Below are 16,326 nucleotides of genomic sequence, written 5' to 3' on the forward strand. Positions count from 1 at the left end.
GGGTGTAATAATTTTTTTTTTCTATCACTCCAATAGTTCCTGACATTAATGAAGAAGAAGCTTTGAGAGGAGAAAAGATTGAAGCTGCCGAACATAATCCCTTGCCAAAAATTGAAGAGTCGTTTTCTATCACAGTCGTTTTTTCGTTTTGTTTTGCTTTGGAGACAGTCGTTTTGTTTTTCTTTGCTTGCGACAGTAAAATGGTTCATACGATTAATGGAGATGAAGAGTTGTGCCAAACATATTGACCAGAACGGCTTCATTTTAATGGGACTGAAATGATACTTTTCGTAAATAAAACCCACCTTTCCTTCTTCATTAACAATGTTGTCCAATCATATGTTAAAAATTACATAACAAATCCCCTGTTTCTCAAAGTTTCAAGAGAAAGAAGAAAAAAAAAAAAAAACACTAAACATCCAGCATCCCAAGAACTTGGCCTTCTTCACAATGTGGAGCTTTAAAAAACCTAAGCATCTCAACTTGAAGGATTGTGGGAAAATCCCTGAGGGTTTTTGTATATGAATAATTTCACACGATCTTAGAAGAGCTCATGAATTTGGTTCAATGAGTGGGTGAATCCCTGAGGGTTTTGATTTGATGAAGGGAAAAGGAGTTGACAGGAACAGATTTGATGAAGCAGACCAATTCATGTAAAATAGGGTGTACTTAGTATTAGGGTGTTGTGTAATAGAGTGTATTAGGGTGTATCAAGGGTATTTTTAGTGGTTAAATAGGGTGTACTTAGTTAATTTTACATTTTCATTTAATTATTAGGGTGTACTTATATCATAAGGAGTACTCAGTTAATTTTAAAGTTCGTTTATGTGAGAGTCCGTTTTTCTTAAATGATGATTAAACATATATATATATCTTACTCTATTATATATATATCTTATTCTATTTGTATATTCATTAGTAAAATGATTCTTGAATGGGTAGTTAGGTGTCAACAAGGCATGCTAGTAGCCTTGTCAACTCCTCATGAAGAATTTAGAATATGATTGGAATCACAACGTGTCTATAGGTAAAACTTTCTAATCTACAAGACCATAATAATATATAGGTTTTTTTATCATAAATAGTCCTTGACGTTTACGAAATTATCACGAATGGTCCTTGAGATTTTTTTGTGACACTAATAGTCCTTAACGTTTGGACTTTTTATCACAAATGGTCCTTGCCGTCAAAAATTCTGTTAAGTGTATGATGTGGAAGATAAGTGGAGCCCACATGTCCAATCACATCGTGACATGTGGATTAAATAAATAAATAAATATATTTTTTTTATGAAAATCCATTAAAAAACCATTTAGCCTCTCTCTCTCTCTCTCTACTCTCTAAATGGTTTTTTAATGGATTTTCATAAAAAAAAATATTTATTTATTTATTTAATCTAAATGTCACAATGTGATTGTACATGTGGGCTCCACTTATCTTCCACATCATACACTTAACAGAATTTTTGACGGCAAGGACCATTTGTGATAAAAAGTCCAAACGTTAAGGACTATTAGTGTCACAAAAAAACCTCAAGGACCATTTGTGATAATTTCGTAAACGTCAAGGACCATTTGTGATAAAAAGCCTAATATATATATGTTGTGAATTTGAGAACAAACTCAACTCACCCTCCCCTATTGATCTTGTTGTTGATGGACTTTGTGACAAACACAATTATGGATGAATCACACACTACACTTGAGAAACTAACCAAGCACAAAATGACACAAGAATTTATAGAGGTTCAGCAATTGCCTACATCCTCTTGGTGATCCCCTTGAGAAATTCACTAATGAAAGAATAAGTTACAACTTTGGTTTACAAAGAAACCCCCTTAGAACTCTATTCTCTCCCCAAGCTTTCTTTTCTCTCTCACCCCTTGCTCAACACTTTGATACACTAGAAAACTCTTAAGCCATGATTTACTTCTTGCATGCTAAACCCCTTTATATAGCCAAATATGCAAGAGTGTGAATGCAACCTCACACTATTCAAATGTTGGCTACCAAACTTAACCATGGATGGCTACCAAACATTCCACCATTTTGTGCCACCAAACAAGTCACCTATTTTTGACAAAGATGGCAAGCCAATATTTACTCACATGGGCAACTCCAAAATTCTTCTAGAAATGAGTCAACCATGTCATGCAATTTAGGTAGAAATCCATAGCACACAAAAAAGGACTTTGTATCCTTAGGTGAGCCAATTTTTCCAACAATCTCCACCTTGGCGAGCCTAAAACTCCATGTGGAAATCATTGCCTTTCAGGACATCTGTTATGTCTTGAGAATCGTCCTGATAACTCCCAAGAACTCCACCTCAATCTTTAGCATGGAACAAGATTGAGCAAGCTCAAACAATGTTTGAACTTTGCTGCTGTGACTGGCTTTGTTAGACAATCCGAAGCATTTTCAGTTGTATGAACCTTCTTTATCATGACGTCTCCATCGTTCACCCAATCTCTTATCCGGTGGTATCGCACATCAATGTGTTTGGACCTCCCATGGAACGCTTGATTCTTCACCAAGTATATAGCACTTTGACTGTCACTTTGTATCACCACCAAGTCTTGAGCTATCCCGAATTCCTTTGCCAATCTCTTCAGCCATACTGCTTCTTTAGAAGCTTCCGTGAGCGCCATATACTCCGCCTCTGTAGTAGACAAAGCACTAACCGATTGTAGCACCGCTCTCCAACTAATCGGTCCTCCACCACAAATGAAGACATATCCTGTGGTGGATCTCCTCTTGTCTAGATCTCCTGCATAATCAGAGTCCACATACCCCGACACACATGCCTTTCCTTGTTGTCTTTCAAACAATATACCAATCCTCTTGGTGCCCTTCAAATACCTTAGAATCCACTTTGCTGCTGTCCAATGTTGTTTCCCTGGATTCGCCATGTATCTTGACACTACACTTACGGCTTGGGCTAAGTCGGGGCGTGTGCACACCATTGCATACATGAGACACCCTATCAAGCTTGCATATGGAACTTTGCTCATTTCTTCCTTCTCTTCATCCGTAGAAGGACATTCCTGCGCACTTAACTTAAAATGCTCCGCCAAAGGAGTAGACACAGGCTTGCAATCCATCATATTGAATTTTTCAAGTACTTTGGAAATGTACTTACTTTGTGACAACCATAGCTTGCCTGAATTTCTGTTTCTCCTTATCTCCATTCCTAGGATCTTTTGTGCAGGGCCAAGATCCTTCATGTCAAACTCCCTTCCAAGCAATGTCTTCAATTCCTGGATTTTTGACATATCTTTACTTGCAATTAGCATGTCATCAACATAAAGAAGCAAAAATATGATATTACCATCCTTGAATGCATGAGTGTATACACAGCAATCTGATTCACATCTTCTATACCCAATCTTCATCATGAAAGAATCGAAGCACTTGTTCCACTGTCTTGGAGATTGCTTCAGCCCGTATAAAGACTTTTTCAACCTGCAAACCAGATTTTCCTTGCTTTCTTCAATGAACCCTTGAGGTTGGCTCATGTAGATGTCCTCCTCCAAGTCCCCATGGAGGAAAGCAGTCTTCACATCCATTTGTTCCACCTCCATGTCCTTTTGAGCTACTATGGAGAGTAGTAGCCTTATAGAAGTATGTTTCACCACCGGAGAGAAGATTTCATCATAATCAACTCCCTCCTTTTGCAAGTATCCTTTGGCCACCAACCGAGCTTTGAATATGGTGGCTCCCTTCTCATGCATTTCTTCTTTCTTCCTAAACACCCATTTGCAGCCAATAACCTTGCGACCTTCGGGTTTAGGAACTAACTCCCAAACTGAGTTTTGGTGTAGAGATTCCATCTCTTGCATCATAGCTTCCATCCAACTTTCTCGTTCCTTGCTCTCAACAGCCTCTTGGAACGTGGTTGGTTCTTCTTCACTAGCATTTAAGGCATAGTGAACTGCGTCATTGTCCCATCCAAACCTTTGAGGTGGTTTGATGGTTCTCCTGGGCCTGGACCGAGCTATAGATGATGGCTCCACCAGTTCTTGAGCCTCTTCTTCTTGAGTTTGTTGTTGTTGTTGCCCATCATCTTCCTCCTCAATGTCAGACTCCACCTCCTCCTGAACGTCTTCAGTTGGCTGTTCTTGTGAAGTTTTCCTGGACACCTTCTTGAGCGGAACTTTAATGGTTGTTTCTTTCTCAACAACATCCTCCTTTGCATATGAATTCTTGACTTTGTTCATAGGCATGGTCTTCTCATCAAACACAACATCTCTGCTGAGTATCTTCTTTTGGTTCACTGGATCCCATAGCTTGTAGCCCTTCACACCACTTTCAAAGCCGATGAAAATGCATTCAAGAGACTTTGGCTTCAACTTGGATCTTTCATCACTAGGAATAAGTGCATATGCACTGCATCCAAATACCTTAAGATTAGTATAATCAATTGACTTATTAGACCATACCTCCTCTGCACATTTGAACTCAAGATTTCTTGACGGCGATCGGTTAACCAAATAGGAAGCGTGGTTAACTGACTCTGCCCAAAATGATTCGGGCAATCCTGCATGAATCCTCATACATCTCTCACGCTCCATGAGAGTTCTATTCATCCTCTCTGCAGCTCCATTTTGTTGGGGCGTCTTCTTCACGGTAAAGTGCCTCTTAATGCCTTCGTTTCTGCAAAACTCAAGGAACTTGTTGTCTTTATATTCACCACCATTGTCACTCCTTAGGATCTTGATCTTTCTTCCGGTTAGGTTCTCAACTTCTGCCTTCCACTCTTTGAATTTGGTGAAGACCTCAGATTTCTCCTTCATGAAGTAGACCCAAACCTTCCTGGAAAAATCATCCAAGAAAGTCACGAAATAGCGAGCTCCACCCATTGATTTAATCGGTGATGGCCCCCATACATCCGTGTGAATATAATCTAGCACACCTGTGCTTTCTTCCTCTTTATCTCGCTTCTTGAAAGCTACTTTTGATTGTTTTCCCATGGTACAGAATTTGCAGAACTCCAGCTTGCAGCTTTGAACACCTTTTAACAACTTTCTGTTGTGTAGTTCCTGCATGCCCCTCTCACTCATGTGCCCTAGCCTCAAATGCCAAAGCTGAGTTTCATCCTCCGAGTCCTTGCTTGTGGATACAGCTGCTCCACCTGTAATTGTTGTACCACACAATCTATATAGACAATTAGGTTGAACTTCTCCCTTCATAACCACAAGTGAACCTTTTGAGATTATGAGTTTCCCTCCATTAGCTTTAATTGAATAACCATTCTTATCAAGAGTTCCAAGGGAAATGAGATTCTTACGCAACTTTGGAATGTGTCTTACCATTCCAAGCGTCCTAACAGCCCCATCATGCATCTTCACCTTGATTGTACCGGTGCCTTTGACTTTACAAATTGAGCCATCCCCCATCATAACTTCACCACCTTCTTCTTTTTCATATGTGTCAAACCACTCCTTGTTTGAGCACATATGGTATGAGCACCCGGAATCCAAAATCCAATCGGAAGAGGAACACCTTGAAGAATTAGCAAATGCATTAGTTTTAACATTGCCATTAACACATAAAAGCTCACCATCACTTTCTGTGACTTCCTCAGCTGTGTTTGCTGCATTCTTCCCTTTGTTCTTCTTCTCCTTCCATATGGGGCAATTCTTTTTCCAGTGCTCCTTTGACCCACACTCGAAACAACCTTCTTTTGCCTTGGATTTTGACCTTCCTCTGCTGCCTTTCTTGCCTTCACGCCTCTTTGAACGGCCCCTCTCTTCGGTCTTAGCAACTAGACCTTCACCTTGAGGGTTTTCTCCTGAACGTTGGGCCATCCTATGGTGCGTCATGATGTCTTGCACCACCGGCTCAAAATCCAGAGTGACCTTCCCGAACATAAGAGTAGTTCGAAAGTGTTTATAGGATGGAGGTAAGGATGTCAACAACATAAGAGCTTTATCCTCCGTACTATAATTAACTTCCATTCTCTGCAAGTCAGCAACACATCTATTGAAACTACTTAAATGTTCCATTAGATTACCTCCCTCCTCCATCTTAAGATTTAGGAGTTCTTCCTTTAGGAAGAGTTTGTTGGACAGCGACTTCCCTGCAAACATCTCTTCGAGCTTCTCCCATGTTTGCTTCGCTGTATCCTTCAACACGTTGATGAGCACCTCATCGGAGAGGTAGTTTTCGATGGCTCCTCTGGCTAACTCGTCAAGTACACCCCACTCATCATCTGTCATACCTGTTGGCTTCTTTTCCTTGCCCACCAACACAACATGGAGATGTTGTTGTGTAAGGGCTGACTTCATCCTCCTTTGCCAAAGCGTGAAGTTCTCCTTCCCTGTGAAGGGCTTTAACTCCACCTTCATGTTGACAGATTGTGGCAGCCTCTGCAGCATAGAGCTACTTTCACCTTCAGCTTCCTTGTCACCTGCCATCTTCAACACTCTAGCAACTTGCTGCTCCAACACAGCTCTGATACCACTTGTTGTGAATTTGAGAACAAACTCAACTCACCCTCCCCTATTGATCTTGTTGTTGATGGACTTTGTGACAAACACAATTATGGATGAATCACACACTACACTTGAGAAACTAACCAAGCACAAAATGACACAAGAATTTATAGAGGTTCAGCAATTGCCTACATCCTCTTGGTGATCCCCTTGAGAAATTCACTAATGAAAGAATAAGTTACAACTTTGGTTTACAAAGAAACCCCCTTAGAACTCTATTCTCTCCCCAAGCTTTCTTTTCTCTCTCACCCCTTGCTCAACACTTTGATACACTAGAAAACTCTTAAGCCATGATTTACTTCTTGCATGCTAAACCCCTTTATATAGCCAAATATGCAAGAGTGTGAATGCAACCTCACACTATTCAAATGTTGGCTACCAAACTTAACCATGGATGGCTACCAAACATTCCACCATTTTGTGCCACCAAACAAGTCACCTATTTTTGACAAAGATGGCAAGCCAATATTTACTCACATGGGCAACTCCAAAATTCTTCTAGAAATGAGTCAACCATGTCATGCAATTTAGGTAGAAATCCATAGCACACAAAAAAGGACTTTGTATCCTTAGGTGAGCCAATTTTTCCAACAATATATATGCTCAAAGTTATACATTGACAAGAAAGCAAGTTTTGAGTAGCTTAATGAAACCTTATTCACTAGGATGACAAGGAAAGTGATGAAAAAAGTAGAACAGAGACAAACGAAACGAAATGATACAACAACAATTATATATATTTATAGTATTGAATTTATGAAGGAGGAGGGTGGAGCTGAGACTTCAACAGTTCCTTCAAGCATCAGCGTGACTTTCTTCATGGTGGGTCTGAGTGATGGATCCTCCTGAATGCACCATATTGCAATCATCACATTCTTCTCCATCTCGTTGATGTCATTGATTTCCTCATCATCATTCTCGAAGAGCCGGTGCAGCTTCTTTTGCGTATAGCAATCATATGCCCAATCAGCTAGTATCATTTCATCTTCATTGTCTGCCACTGCTTCAAAATGCTTCCTGCAGAAAATAATCTCTAACAACAAAATGCCATAGCTGTAAACATCAACCTTGACTGTGATAGGTAAGCTTCTGAACCATTCAGGGGCCACATACCCTCTGGTTCCCCTGATAGCAGTCATGCTTCGAGTCTGGTCCAATCTCAAAAGCTTCGCTAATCCGAAGTCAGAAATTCTTGCTGTGAAGTAGTCATCAAGAAGAATGTTTTGAGGCTTGATGTCACAATGAACAATTTGGCTGCTGCACTCCTCATGCAAATACAAAAGCCCTCTTGCAATTCCCAAGGCAATTTGCCTTCTCTGGTACCAGTTTGGCATTGATTCTCCAAAGAGGAAGCTTGCTAGAGAGCCGTTGCTCATAAACTCATATACAAGAATTCGGTGCTCCCCCTCGTTACAAAATCCAAGTAGCTGGACTAAATTTCGGTGATTTGTTCTGCCGATAGCACTCACTTCAGCTTTGAATTCCAAATCATTTTCTCTGACCTTAGCGTCTAAACTTTTGACAGCAACACACCTTCCAGTATCAGACGCTAAAACTCCTTTAAAAACTGTTGCAGAAGCGCCACGTCCTAGTTCTTCCTTGAATTCGTTCGTAGCTTTTTTTAGCTCCTCATAAGTGAAATCCTTCAAATTCATGCCTGACATGACTGGATGAGGTTGATTGACCTTTGCTTTTCTAGAATAGACGCGAGAAACAACCAAATAGGTTATTAATGGTAAGAGGATGTTCAGGACCCCCGAGCTACTCATGAGCACTGATCCAACAAGTATCAGAGTTGAATTATCTTTCTTTTTTGTGATTGCACCTCCATCTGACCTAAAAGTAGAGTTGTCTTTCCCAAATTTGATCAGAGCTTTTGCATCATAACTAGGGTAAATCCTCCCATTCGAAAATGGGAGTCTCTTCTTGAAACAGTCTCCAGCGGAGTTGACAATTGCAACAGCACAAAAACAATCATCTAGGGCACAAAAGACCCACATTTAATTTGCTATGATTTAAAGAATCACGCAGTCATCTCTTTCTCTGTACTTGGGGCTTTTTGGTACTTTTTTGAGTGGGTAGCGCTGCAACTTCCTCCGATCATGGAGGAAGGCTCTCCTGGTGTATTCCTGAAGAACTATCGCCATACGAAACGTGTTCGAGCTTCTGTTGACAGTGAGCACGACACAGATCTGATGTCTGAGCCTGGTCCAACTTTGATGATGTCGTCTGAAACAGGGGTTGGCTCCGACCAGGTACCTAATTCTGACTTTGGGATGGCAAGTTTTAGGGATAAATTGATGAACAAGGTGAACACAATTCAGAATGTGGGTATTGATATAAACTCTTTAGATGCTGATTATGAGGACCTGAACGATGAGGATGATGTAGTCATTTCTCGTGGTGAGCGTGGCCCGAGTATTCAATTTTCAGATAGAGCAATGGGTCGTTTCTGTAAACCATGGCAGAATGCGCTTATTGTGAAATTGCTGGGTCGATCTCATACTTATAGCTATCTTCGTGCCAGATTGCAGCAAAAGTGGAGCCTGAAAGGGGATTGGAAGCTTATTGACTTAATCAATGATTATTTTGTGGTCAAGTTTGAGCTGGAGGAGGACCTAAACTTTGTTCTCACAGGTGGGCCTTGGATAATTGCAGGGCAGTACCTTGTTATGCAGAAATGGAGGTCTGGATTTTGCCCTGCTACTGCTCATGTCACTCGAATGGCTGCTTGGATAAGAGTTTCTGCAATCCAGCTGGAGTGTTTTGATGTATGGTCCTTAAAGAGAATTGGAAACCTCTTAGGGAAATTACTTAAGATTGATTCTCTTACCACTTCACAGAACCGTGGGAAGTTTGCTAGACTCTGTGTTGAGCTTGATCTAACCAAGCCATTGGATGCCTTTGTTCAAATTAATCAGAACTGGTACAATATTGAATATGAAGGATTGCCTGATATATGTTATCTGTGTGGGATGTATGGACATAAACGAGAACATTGTAAATTGAAAGAGCAGAGGGTTGAAGCTTTGGGTAGGGAGCATCCAGTTATAGGAGGACAAACTAATTTGGGCTCTGGCTCTGTGGAACCCATCCAAGGGGATGCTGATCTCGAGCAAAGTTTGCGTGGTCCTTGGATGAATGTTTCTCCAAGACGGAGACCTAAGGCTGATGTTAAGAACGATGGGAGGAGGGAGCCTAGTGCTAATTCAAAGGGATCAAGGTTTGATGCTCTTAGGATGGTTAGTGAGAATTTTGGAAGGGATGATAGTGAGACTAGTTTGGAGGGGAGCAAGGGCTCTATGGATGCTAATGTTACTGCTCAAGTTAACTCTGCTCATGGTAATAAGGTTTGGACTAAACCTAAGAATTCTAATTCTGGTGGCAACAGGCACGCCCTCAATGATATCTCTAATGAGTCTACCAAGGGTACCAATGCAGGGAAAGGGAGTGATTTGCAGGCTCCTCTTCCTAGGCAAGCTAAATTTGGCTCCTCCCCATATGCTCGAACAAAAATTGTAGATGGTAAAAAGGTTGTAGCCATGACTCCAGTATCTGAACAACTTGATAGCTGGGGCCATGGTCAGCATATCCAAAAAGATAAGGGGGTGTATATTTTTGGCCATCAGCCTCCGAATATTGAGCCACCTGATGTAAGGATTCAAAAAGGCCTTGATACTGAAAGTGGGGATGCCTTCCTGCATTCTGATGATGATGATCATAGGGATCAACCTGAAAAGATGGATCTCTCTGAGGGTCAAACGGACTCTGTCAGTGGACAAGTAGCAAGCAATGCTTTCGACACTGTTGAAGGCATGTCTTCTGATCTTTAATTAAGGGTTTAGCCCCTGGGTCTCCTCTTCTTTTGTCAGTTTCTAATGAATGTTGTTTGTTGGAATGTTCGAGGTGCAGCCTGCACCAAGTTTAAAACTAATATGCTGGACATGATTAGTACCCATCATATTGATATGTTGTTCATCTGTGAGCCTCGCATTAGTGGGCAAAGAGCTCTGAAAGTGATCCAGACTTTGGGGTTTAAGTGTTTTGAAGTTGTTGATGCGATTGGTTTTTCTGGAGGCTTATGGTTGTTATGGAATGATAGTAAAGTTACTGTGGAAATAGTAGGCACTTCTGATCAATCTATTTCGGCTTGTGTTTCTTGGCCTGGTCAGCCCCCTTGGATGTTTACTGCTATTTATGCTAGCCCTAATAGGGTTAAAAGAGAAAAATTATGGGAGTACCTTACGTTTGTAGCTGAGAGCCATGATTTACCATGGTTATTAGCTGGAGATTTCAATGACATCTTGTCTGCCGATGAAAAACTGGGAGGGGCTTCCTCTGGTAGGTCTAAAGGCTTTAAAGATTGGGTTGAGAGGCATGAGATGTTGGATCTGGGTTTTGCTGGACCCAAATTTACTTGGACAAATAAACGTGTGTTGGAAAGGTTGGATAGAGCTATCAGTAATGTGAAATGGAGAAGGTTTTTTCCTGATGCCACTGTGAGGCACCTCCCTCGTACAAAGTCTGATCATAGCCCCATTAAAATTTGCTTGCATTCTTGCTTTAAGGCCGACCCCCTTAAAAGACCCTTTCGTTTTGAAGCTATGTGGTTAAAGCATGAAAGCTTTGATGACTTTATTACTGAAACCTGGGATAATTCTACTGGTTCTGCTATGGAGAAAACCCTTAAATTAGTTGAGCCTCTTAAAACTTGGAACACTCAAGTTTTTGGCCATTTGAGACAGAAAAAAGCAAGACTTCTGGCTAGAATTCATGGCATCCAGCAGGCTCTGTGCAAAGGGCCTAATAAGTTTCTTAGCAATTTGGAAGGTGGTCTTATTGCTGATTTTAATGGTATTTTAGATCAAGATTCTTTGTTTTGGAAACAAAAATCTCGAGTCCAATGGCTGCAGGATGGTGATAGGAACACTAAATTTTTCCATATCACTACTATTGTTCGGAGAAGGAGGAACAAGATTGAGAGACTGAAGGATAGTAACGGGGGCTGGGTTGAAGATGCTGAGGGAATTAAAAGATTGGCTGTCGAGTACTTCCAAGGGCTGTTTAATCAGGATACAAGTGCTACTGTTGTGATGCCTACCATCAATCTTTTTCCTAGCCTTGCTGCTGCGGATTTGGAAGGGTTGTACAAAGGAGTTGATCTGTTAGAAGTCAAGGAAAGCCTATTTGGTATTGGTAGCCTTAAAGCCCCTGGGGCTGATGGGTTCCCTGCGTGTTTCTATCAGAACCAATGGCATATTTGTGGCCCTGCTATTTTTAATATGGTTCAGCAGGTTTTTACTGATTGCCAAATTCCGGATAAGCTTAATGCTACCTTAATTACGCTTGTGCCTAAGGTGGCCAACCCCCAAACTATGATACAATTTAGACCTATTAGCCTCTGTGCCACTCTTTACAAGGTTATTTCTAAGATTATTGTTGCTCGCCTCAGACCTATTTTGCCCAAGCTTATAAGCCCTAATCAGGTTAGTTTCGTCCCTAGCAGGCATATCACTGACAATATCCTTATTGCTCAGGAATTAATGCACAACTTTAAAAATTCGAAAGGCAAGAAGGGATTTATTGCTTGGAAAATTGACCTCTCCAAAGCCTACGATAGATTGAATTGGAACTTTATTGAGCATGTGCTGGTGGAGTTGAGGCTTCCTGATGATTTGGTTCGTCTGATTAAGAGCTGTGTTACTTCTGTGAGGTATCAAATTTGTGTTAATGGTGAGTTGACTACTCCTTTTGTGCCTTTGAATGGTATTAGGCAGGGGGACCCCTTATCTCCCTATTTATTTGTTTTATGTATTGAAAAGCTCTCACATATTATTTTTGATGCTGTTGAAAAGAAGAAGTGGAGACCTGTTAAATCGTCTCAGTCAGGTCCTGCTGTTTCTCACCTATTTTTTGCTGATGATTTAATTCTTTTTGCTGAGGCTAGCTCCAGTCAAGCCAGAGTTATGAGAAGTTGTTTGAAACTCTTCTGTGATGCTTCTGGGCAGGTTGTTAATTTTGAAAAGTCTGCCATTTATTGCTCTCCTAACACTTGTACGGAGCTTGCTAAGGAGATTAGTTATATTTGTGGCTCACCTCTTACCAATGATCTTGGAAAATATCTAGGAATGCCTCTGTTACATTCCAGAGTCACTAAAGCCACTTATGTCACCCTGGTGGATAAGGTTAAGCACAGGTTGGCCTCTTGGAAAGGTAAATTTTTATCTCTAGCTGGTAGAGCTACCCTAATTCAAGCTGTTACTGCTTCCATCCCTATTTATGCAATGCAAACTACCAAACTGCCTGCTAGTGTGTGTGATGATTTGGATAAACTCAACCGAAACTTCTTTTGGGGAGGGGGAGAGAAGAAGCAAAAGATCCACTTATGTCAATGGGATCTGGTTTGCAGGCCTAAATGCAAAGGGGGTATGGGTTTTAAGAAGACTACTGCCATGAACCAAGCTATGTTGGCGAAAATTGGATGGAGATTGCATAGCAAGGATAAGGGCTTGTGGGCAAAAATTTTTGAAACGAAGTATATGCAGGGGTCTACTATTCTTGACCCTTCTTTAAGATCTAAGCAAGGCTGCTCCAGCACTTGGAGAAGTATCCTCCATGGGTCTACTTTACTATCCCAAGGATTAGCCTGGAGAATAGGAAAAGGGGATTCTACTCATTTCTGGACAGATAAGTGGGTCACTGATAAGCCTTTGGCTCAACAAGAGGGGGTGCCGCAGTTGACTGATTTGAATTGTGTTGTTTCTGATTTCTCTAAGAATGGTTGGTGGGATATCAACAAATTACGTTCTGTTCTCCATGATGATCTTGTTCAGAAAATTCTTAATGTGCCTGTTGGTTTCATGGGTTCCCTCCCTGATTCTCATATTTGGAGGCCTTCTCCTAATGGTATTTTCTCAGTCAAAACTGCCTATGGGTTATTCTTTGAAGGTCCTTGGTGGCCTGACTACGATTGGAAATTTATATGGAGCCTCAGAATCCCTCCTAAACTTCATTTTTTCTTGTGGTTGACTGCCCAAGGAAAACTCCTTACTAATGAACAGAGAGCTAAAAGAAACCTTGCTGAGGATTCGGCCTGTACTGTCTGTGACTATCCTGCTGAGTCTATTTTGCACATTTTTCGTGACTGTAACCGAGCCAGAGATGTCTGGAAGGATCTGCTGACCTCTCTTCCCAACTCTTCTTTCTTTCAGATGGACTTCAAACCTTGGCTCAAGGCTAATTTAATGTCAAAGATTAAGTGGCAGGCTGATATCCCTTGGTATTTGGTGTTTGTTGCTACTTGTTGGCATTTGTGGAAGTGGAGGAACAAATTTATTTTTCAAACTGAGGAGGAGGTGCGTGTTAATCACAGACACGACATCTTGGTTGCTACCCATGAATGGTTCATGGCCTCTAAAAATTTGCATAAAGCCAGTGCTAAGATCCAGGTTCCCCTAGCTTGGGTGCCACCTAGTCCTGGGCAGTATAAGCTGAATGTGGATGGAACCAGGAAAAGTGCTTCTGGATGCATTGGTGCGGGGGGAGTTATTCGTGATTCCTTTGGGGATTGGACTTGTGGGTTTGCTGCTAACTTGGGCAGAGGTCAGATCCTTGAGGCTGAAATGTGGGGCTTGTTTTTTGGGTTAAAGCTTGCTAAGGACAGAGGCATTTGCAATCTGTTGGTGGAAATGGACTCTGCAGTGGCTGTTAAGTTAGTGAAGAATTCTACTACTCTTGGTTTACATCCTGTGGCTTCTCTGGCTTCTTGTTGCTGGGAGCTTATGGGAAAGTTTGAGACTTGTGCGCTCCAACACATTTATAGAGAAAGAAATGTGGTTGCTGACTGTATTGCGCAATGGAGCTACAATATGGACTTAGGTGTTTGCCTTTTTGATATGGCCCCTAGTTGGGTTGGTGCTAGCCTTGTTGATGATCTGACTGGAGTCACTAGGACTCGGCTAGTCTGTAGTGAGTAGTTGCTGTTTGTCTTTGGGGTTCTACCCCCCCAGTTCACCAAAAAAAAACAATCATCTAGGCAATTCTGTCTGCACCAATTCTCAGTTACCCCCTTAAAATGCTCATAATCTCCAAGAGGAAAATTTGTGTTTTGCATGTCTTGAAAATCAAAAAGATGCTCGGGTGAGGCCTGGTCACAACTTTGTGGAACAAATTTTTGTTTACATCCTTTGCGCACATCATTTGGATCAATAAAGGTGTAACCATGAGGGCAATCGCAAATTGGTCGTCCTTCATTTTCAAGCCTACATAAGCTGTTGAATCCACATGCACCACCGCCCATATCTTCCGTAATTGACGAGCAGATATTCGGAGGTAGAAAAGTGATAGTAGACCAAGCCATGGGCCACCTTCCAGCACTTGAGCTAGTACTTTTAGGATAAAAACAGTGTCTCAAAACTCCGTCATACTCTAATGTTGCTCTCTGGTAGAAATCTTGTATTGAAACTGCATTTGATGATATGATATTGAGTACGCTTCCATTCCCGGATGCAAGGTAAATGAGGCCAGACTGGTTGAAGATGACCTGAAATATAATATCTGTAGTTTTGACTGACCAATAAGCAGAATTGAAATTGGCAAAGTGTTGTGGGAAATTTGTAGTGTAAAGCCCGAGATTTCCATCAGATTGTAGTTTAAACCGGAATCTACCTCTTGAGTAATTTGTAGCCGTGTAGCGAGCATAGAGGTTGCTGTTTTGATTTAGAATCTGTGTTGGCAGGATTGTATCAGTTGGTTGATCAAAACTCTGCCACAACGTGCTTGAATCTTGGTTGGCCAGCACGAAATTTCCAGTGTCTAGCATGGCTGCATAGGCAAATCCAGTACCAGGAGAATCAGCAGACCATATTCCCTTGCCAGTTGCATCTTTGAGCATAAACTGGCCATCACTTGTAAGTTCAACTTGGGATCCTTGTGGCACAAGATTATTCCCATTGGCTGACCAGACAATAGTTCTCTCTGGTATCTTATTGAACCAGATGGCCAGTAAGAACCCATCTTTTCCAATCTGTTTAAAACCAAAAGCAAATTCACCAGATGGTGATTGCCACGATGAGTTATGGTCATTTCGTGCAGTGAGGGATGAGCCGAAAGATATGTTTACGTATGGTTGAGCTATGGTGGAATATGGGAGAATCATGAAAAGGAAGAAGCAGAGAAGATCGAGCACGGAAAAAACCATGGTAAGATGAGCGTTTTGCTACAGCCTACTAGGAGTGAGATGTATTCAGTGTATAGTGAGATGCTTCTTTCCTGTCCTCCCTGGCCTAAAAGAAGCATTCTTTCTCTAACCCCCTCATTGGGTGGCAGCCAATTTTCTACATTCAAAATTGAATGCCGTCATAGAGGGAAAAATATGTTACTTTCATCATTTGTACTCCACCAATGGCCATAGATCATTCAATCACACCCATGAATTTTTTATGACCACACAATTTCCAGCAATTATTGGGGCAATAATGTCTGTCACTGTGAGAGTCCGTATTTAAAAAATTAAAAAAAAAATTATTAAAGAGGAATAAACATTATTATATATATTTATAAGTAATTATCTTATATATATAGTTTTACTATTCCAGTAATTATAAGCTATATATATATTATCATTATTGTCTTACAATGTGTTATAAAACGTCATAATTCATGGTGTAGACTAGTGTTTGATGTGGGTCATAGATTGCTAATTGAAGGTGGCAATTTTTCCTTGCTTTGAGTTTGACGTGCAAGTCAATTGTGCAAGGTTTTTCTATTTGTAATTTGATTAGTCATCTTTTAAACTTGCAAGCTGTTGGGATATTAATGAAAGAAATAGTTGA

The 16,326-nt window shown here is 41.0% G+C and overlaps 1 protein-coding gene across 1 annotated transcript; it reads right to left on the reverse strand.

The window, feature by feature from the left end:
* Positions 1 to 7,092: 7,092 nt before the first annotated feature.
* Positions 7,093 to 15,835, reverse strand: LOC110759587 (G-type lectin S-receptor-like serine/threonine-protein kinase LECRK3). The gene is made up of 3 exons (XM_088246302.1): positions 14,531 to 15,835; positions 11,136 to 11,141; positions 7,093 to 8,471 (listed from the first exon to the last, which is right to left on the reverse strand). Exons 1-3 carry the CDS (start codon positions 15,690 to 15,692, stop codon positions 7,234 to 7,236), a joined length of 2,406 nt encoding a protein of 801 aa, XP_088102428.1. The 5' UTR covers positions 15,693 to 15,835; the 3' UTR covers positions 7,093 to 7,233.
* Between the last annotated feature and the right edge of the window lie 491 nt (positions 15,836 to 16,326).

This window comes from Prunus avium, chromosome 8 (assembly GCF_965620075.1).
Source record: "Prunus avium chromosome 8, drPruAviu1.hap1.1, whole genome shotgun sequence".
Lineage (NCBI taxonomy): Eukaryota > Viridiplantae > Streptophyta > Magnoliopsida > Rosales > Rosaceae > Prunus > Prunus avium.

What these genes read in the sequence shown, in the direction of transcription:
- LOC110759587 (XM_088246302.1), bottom strand. Translation starts at nt 15,692, where the DNA reads ATGGTTTTTTCCGTGCTCGATCTTCTCTGCTTCTTCCTTTTCATGATT.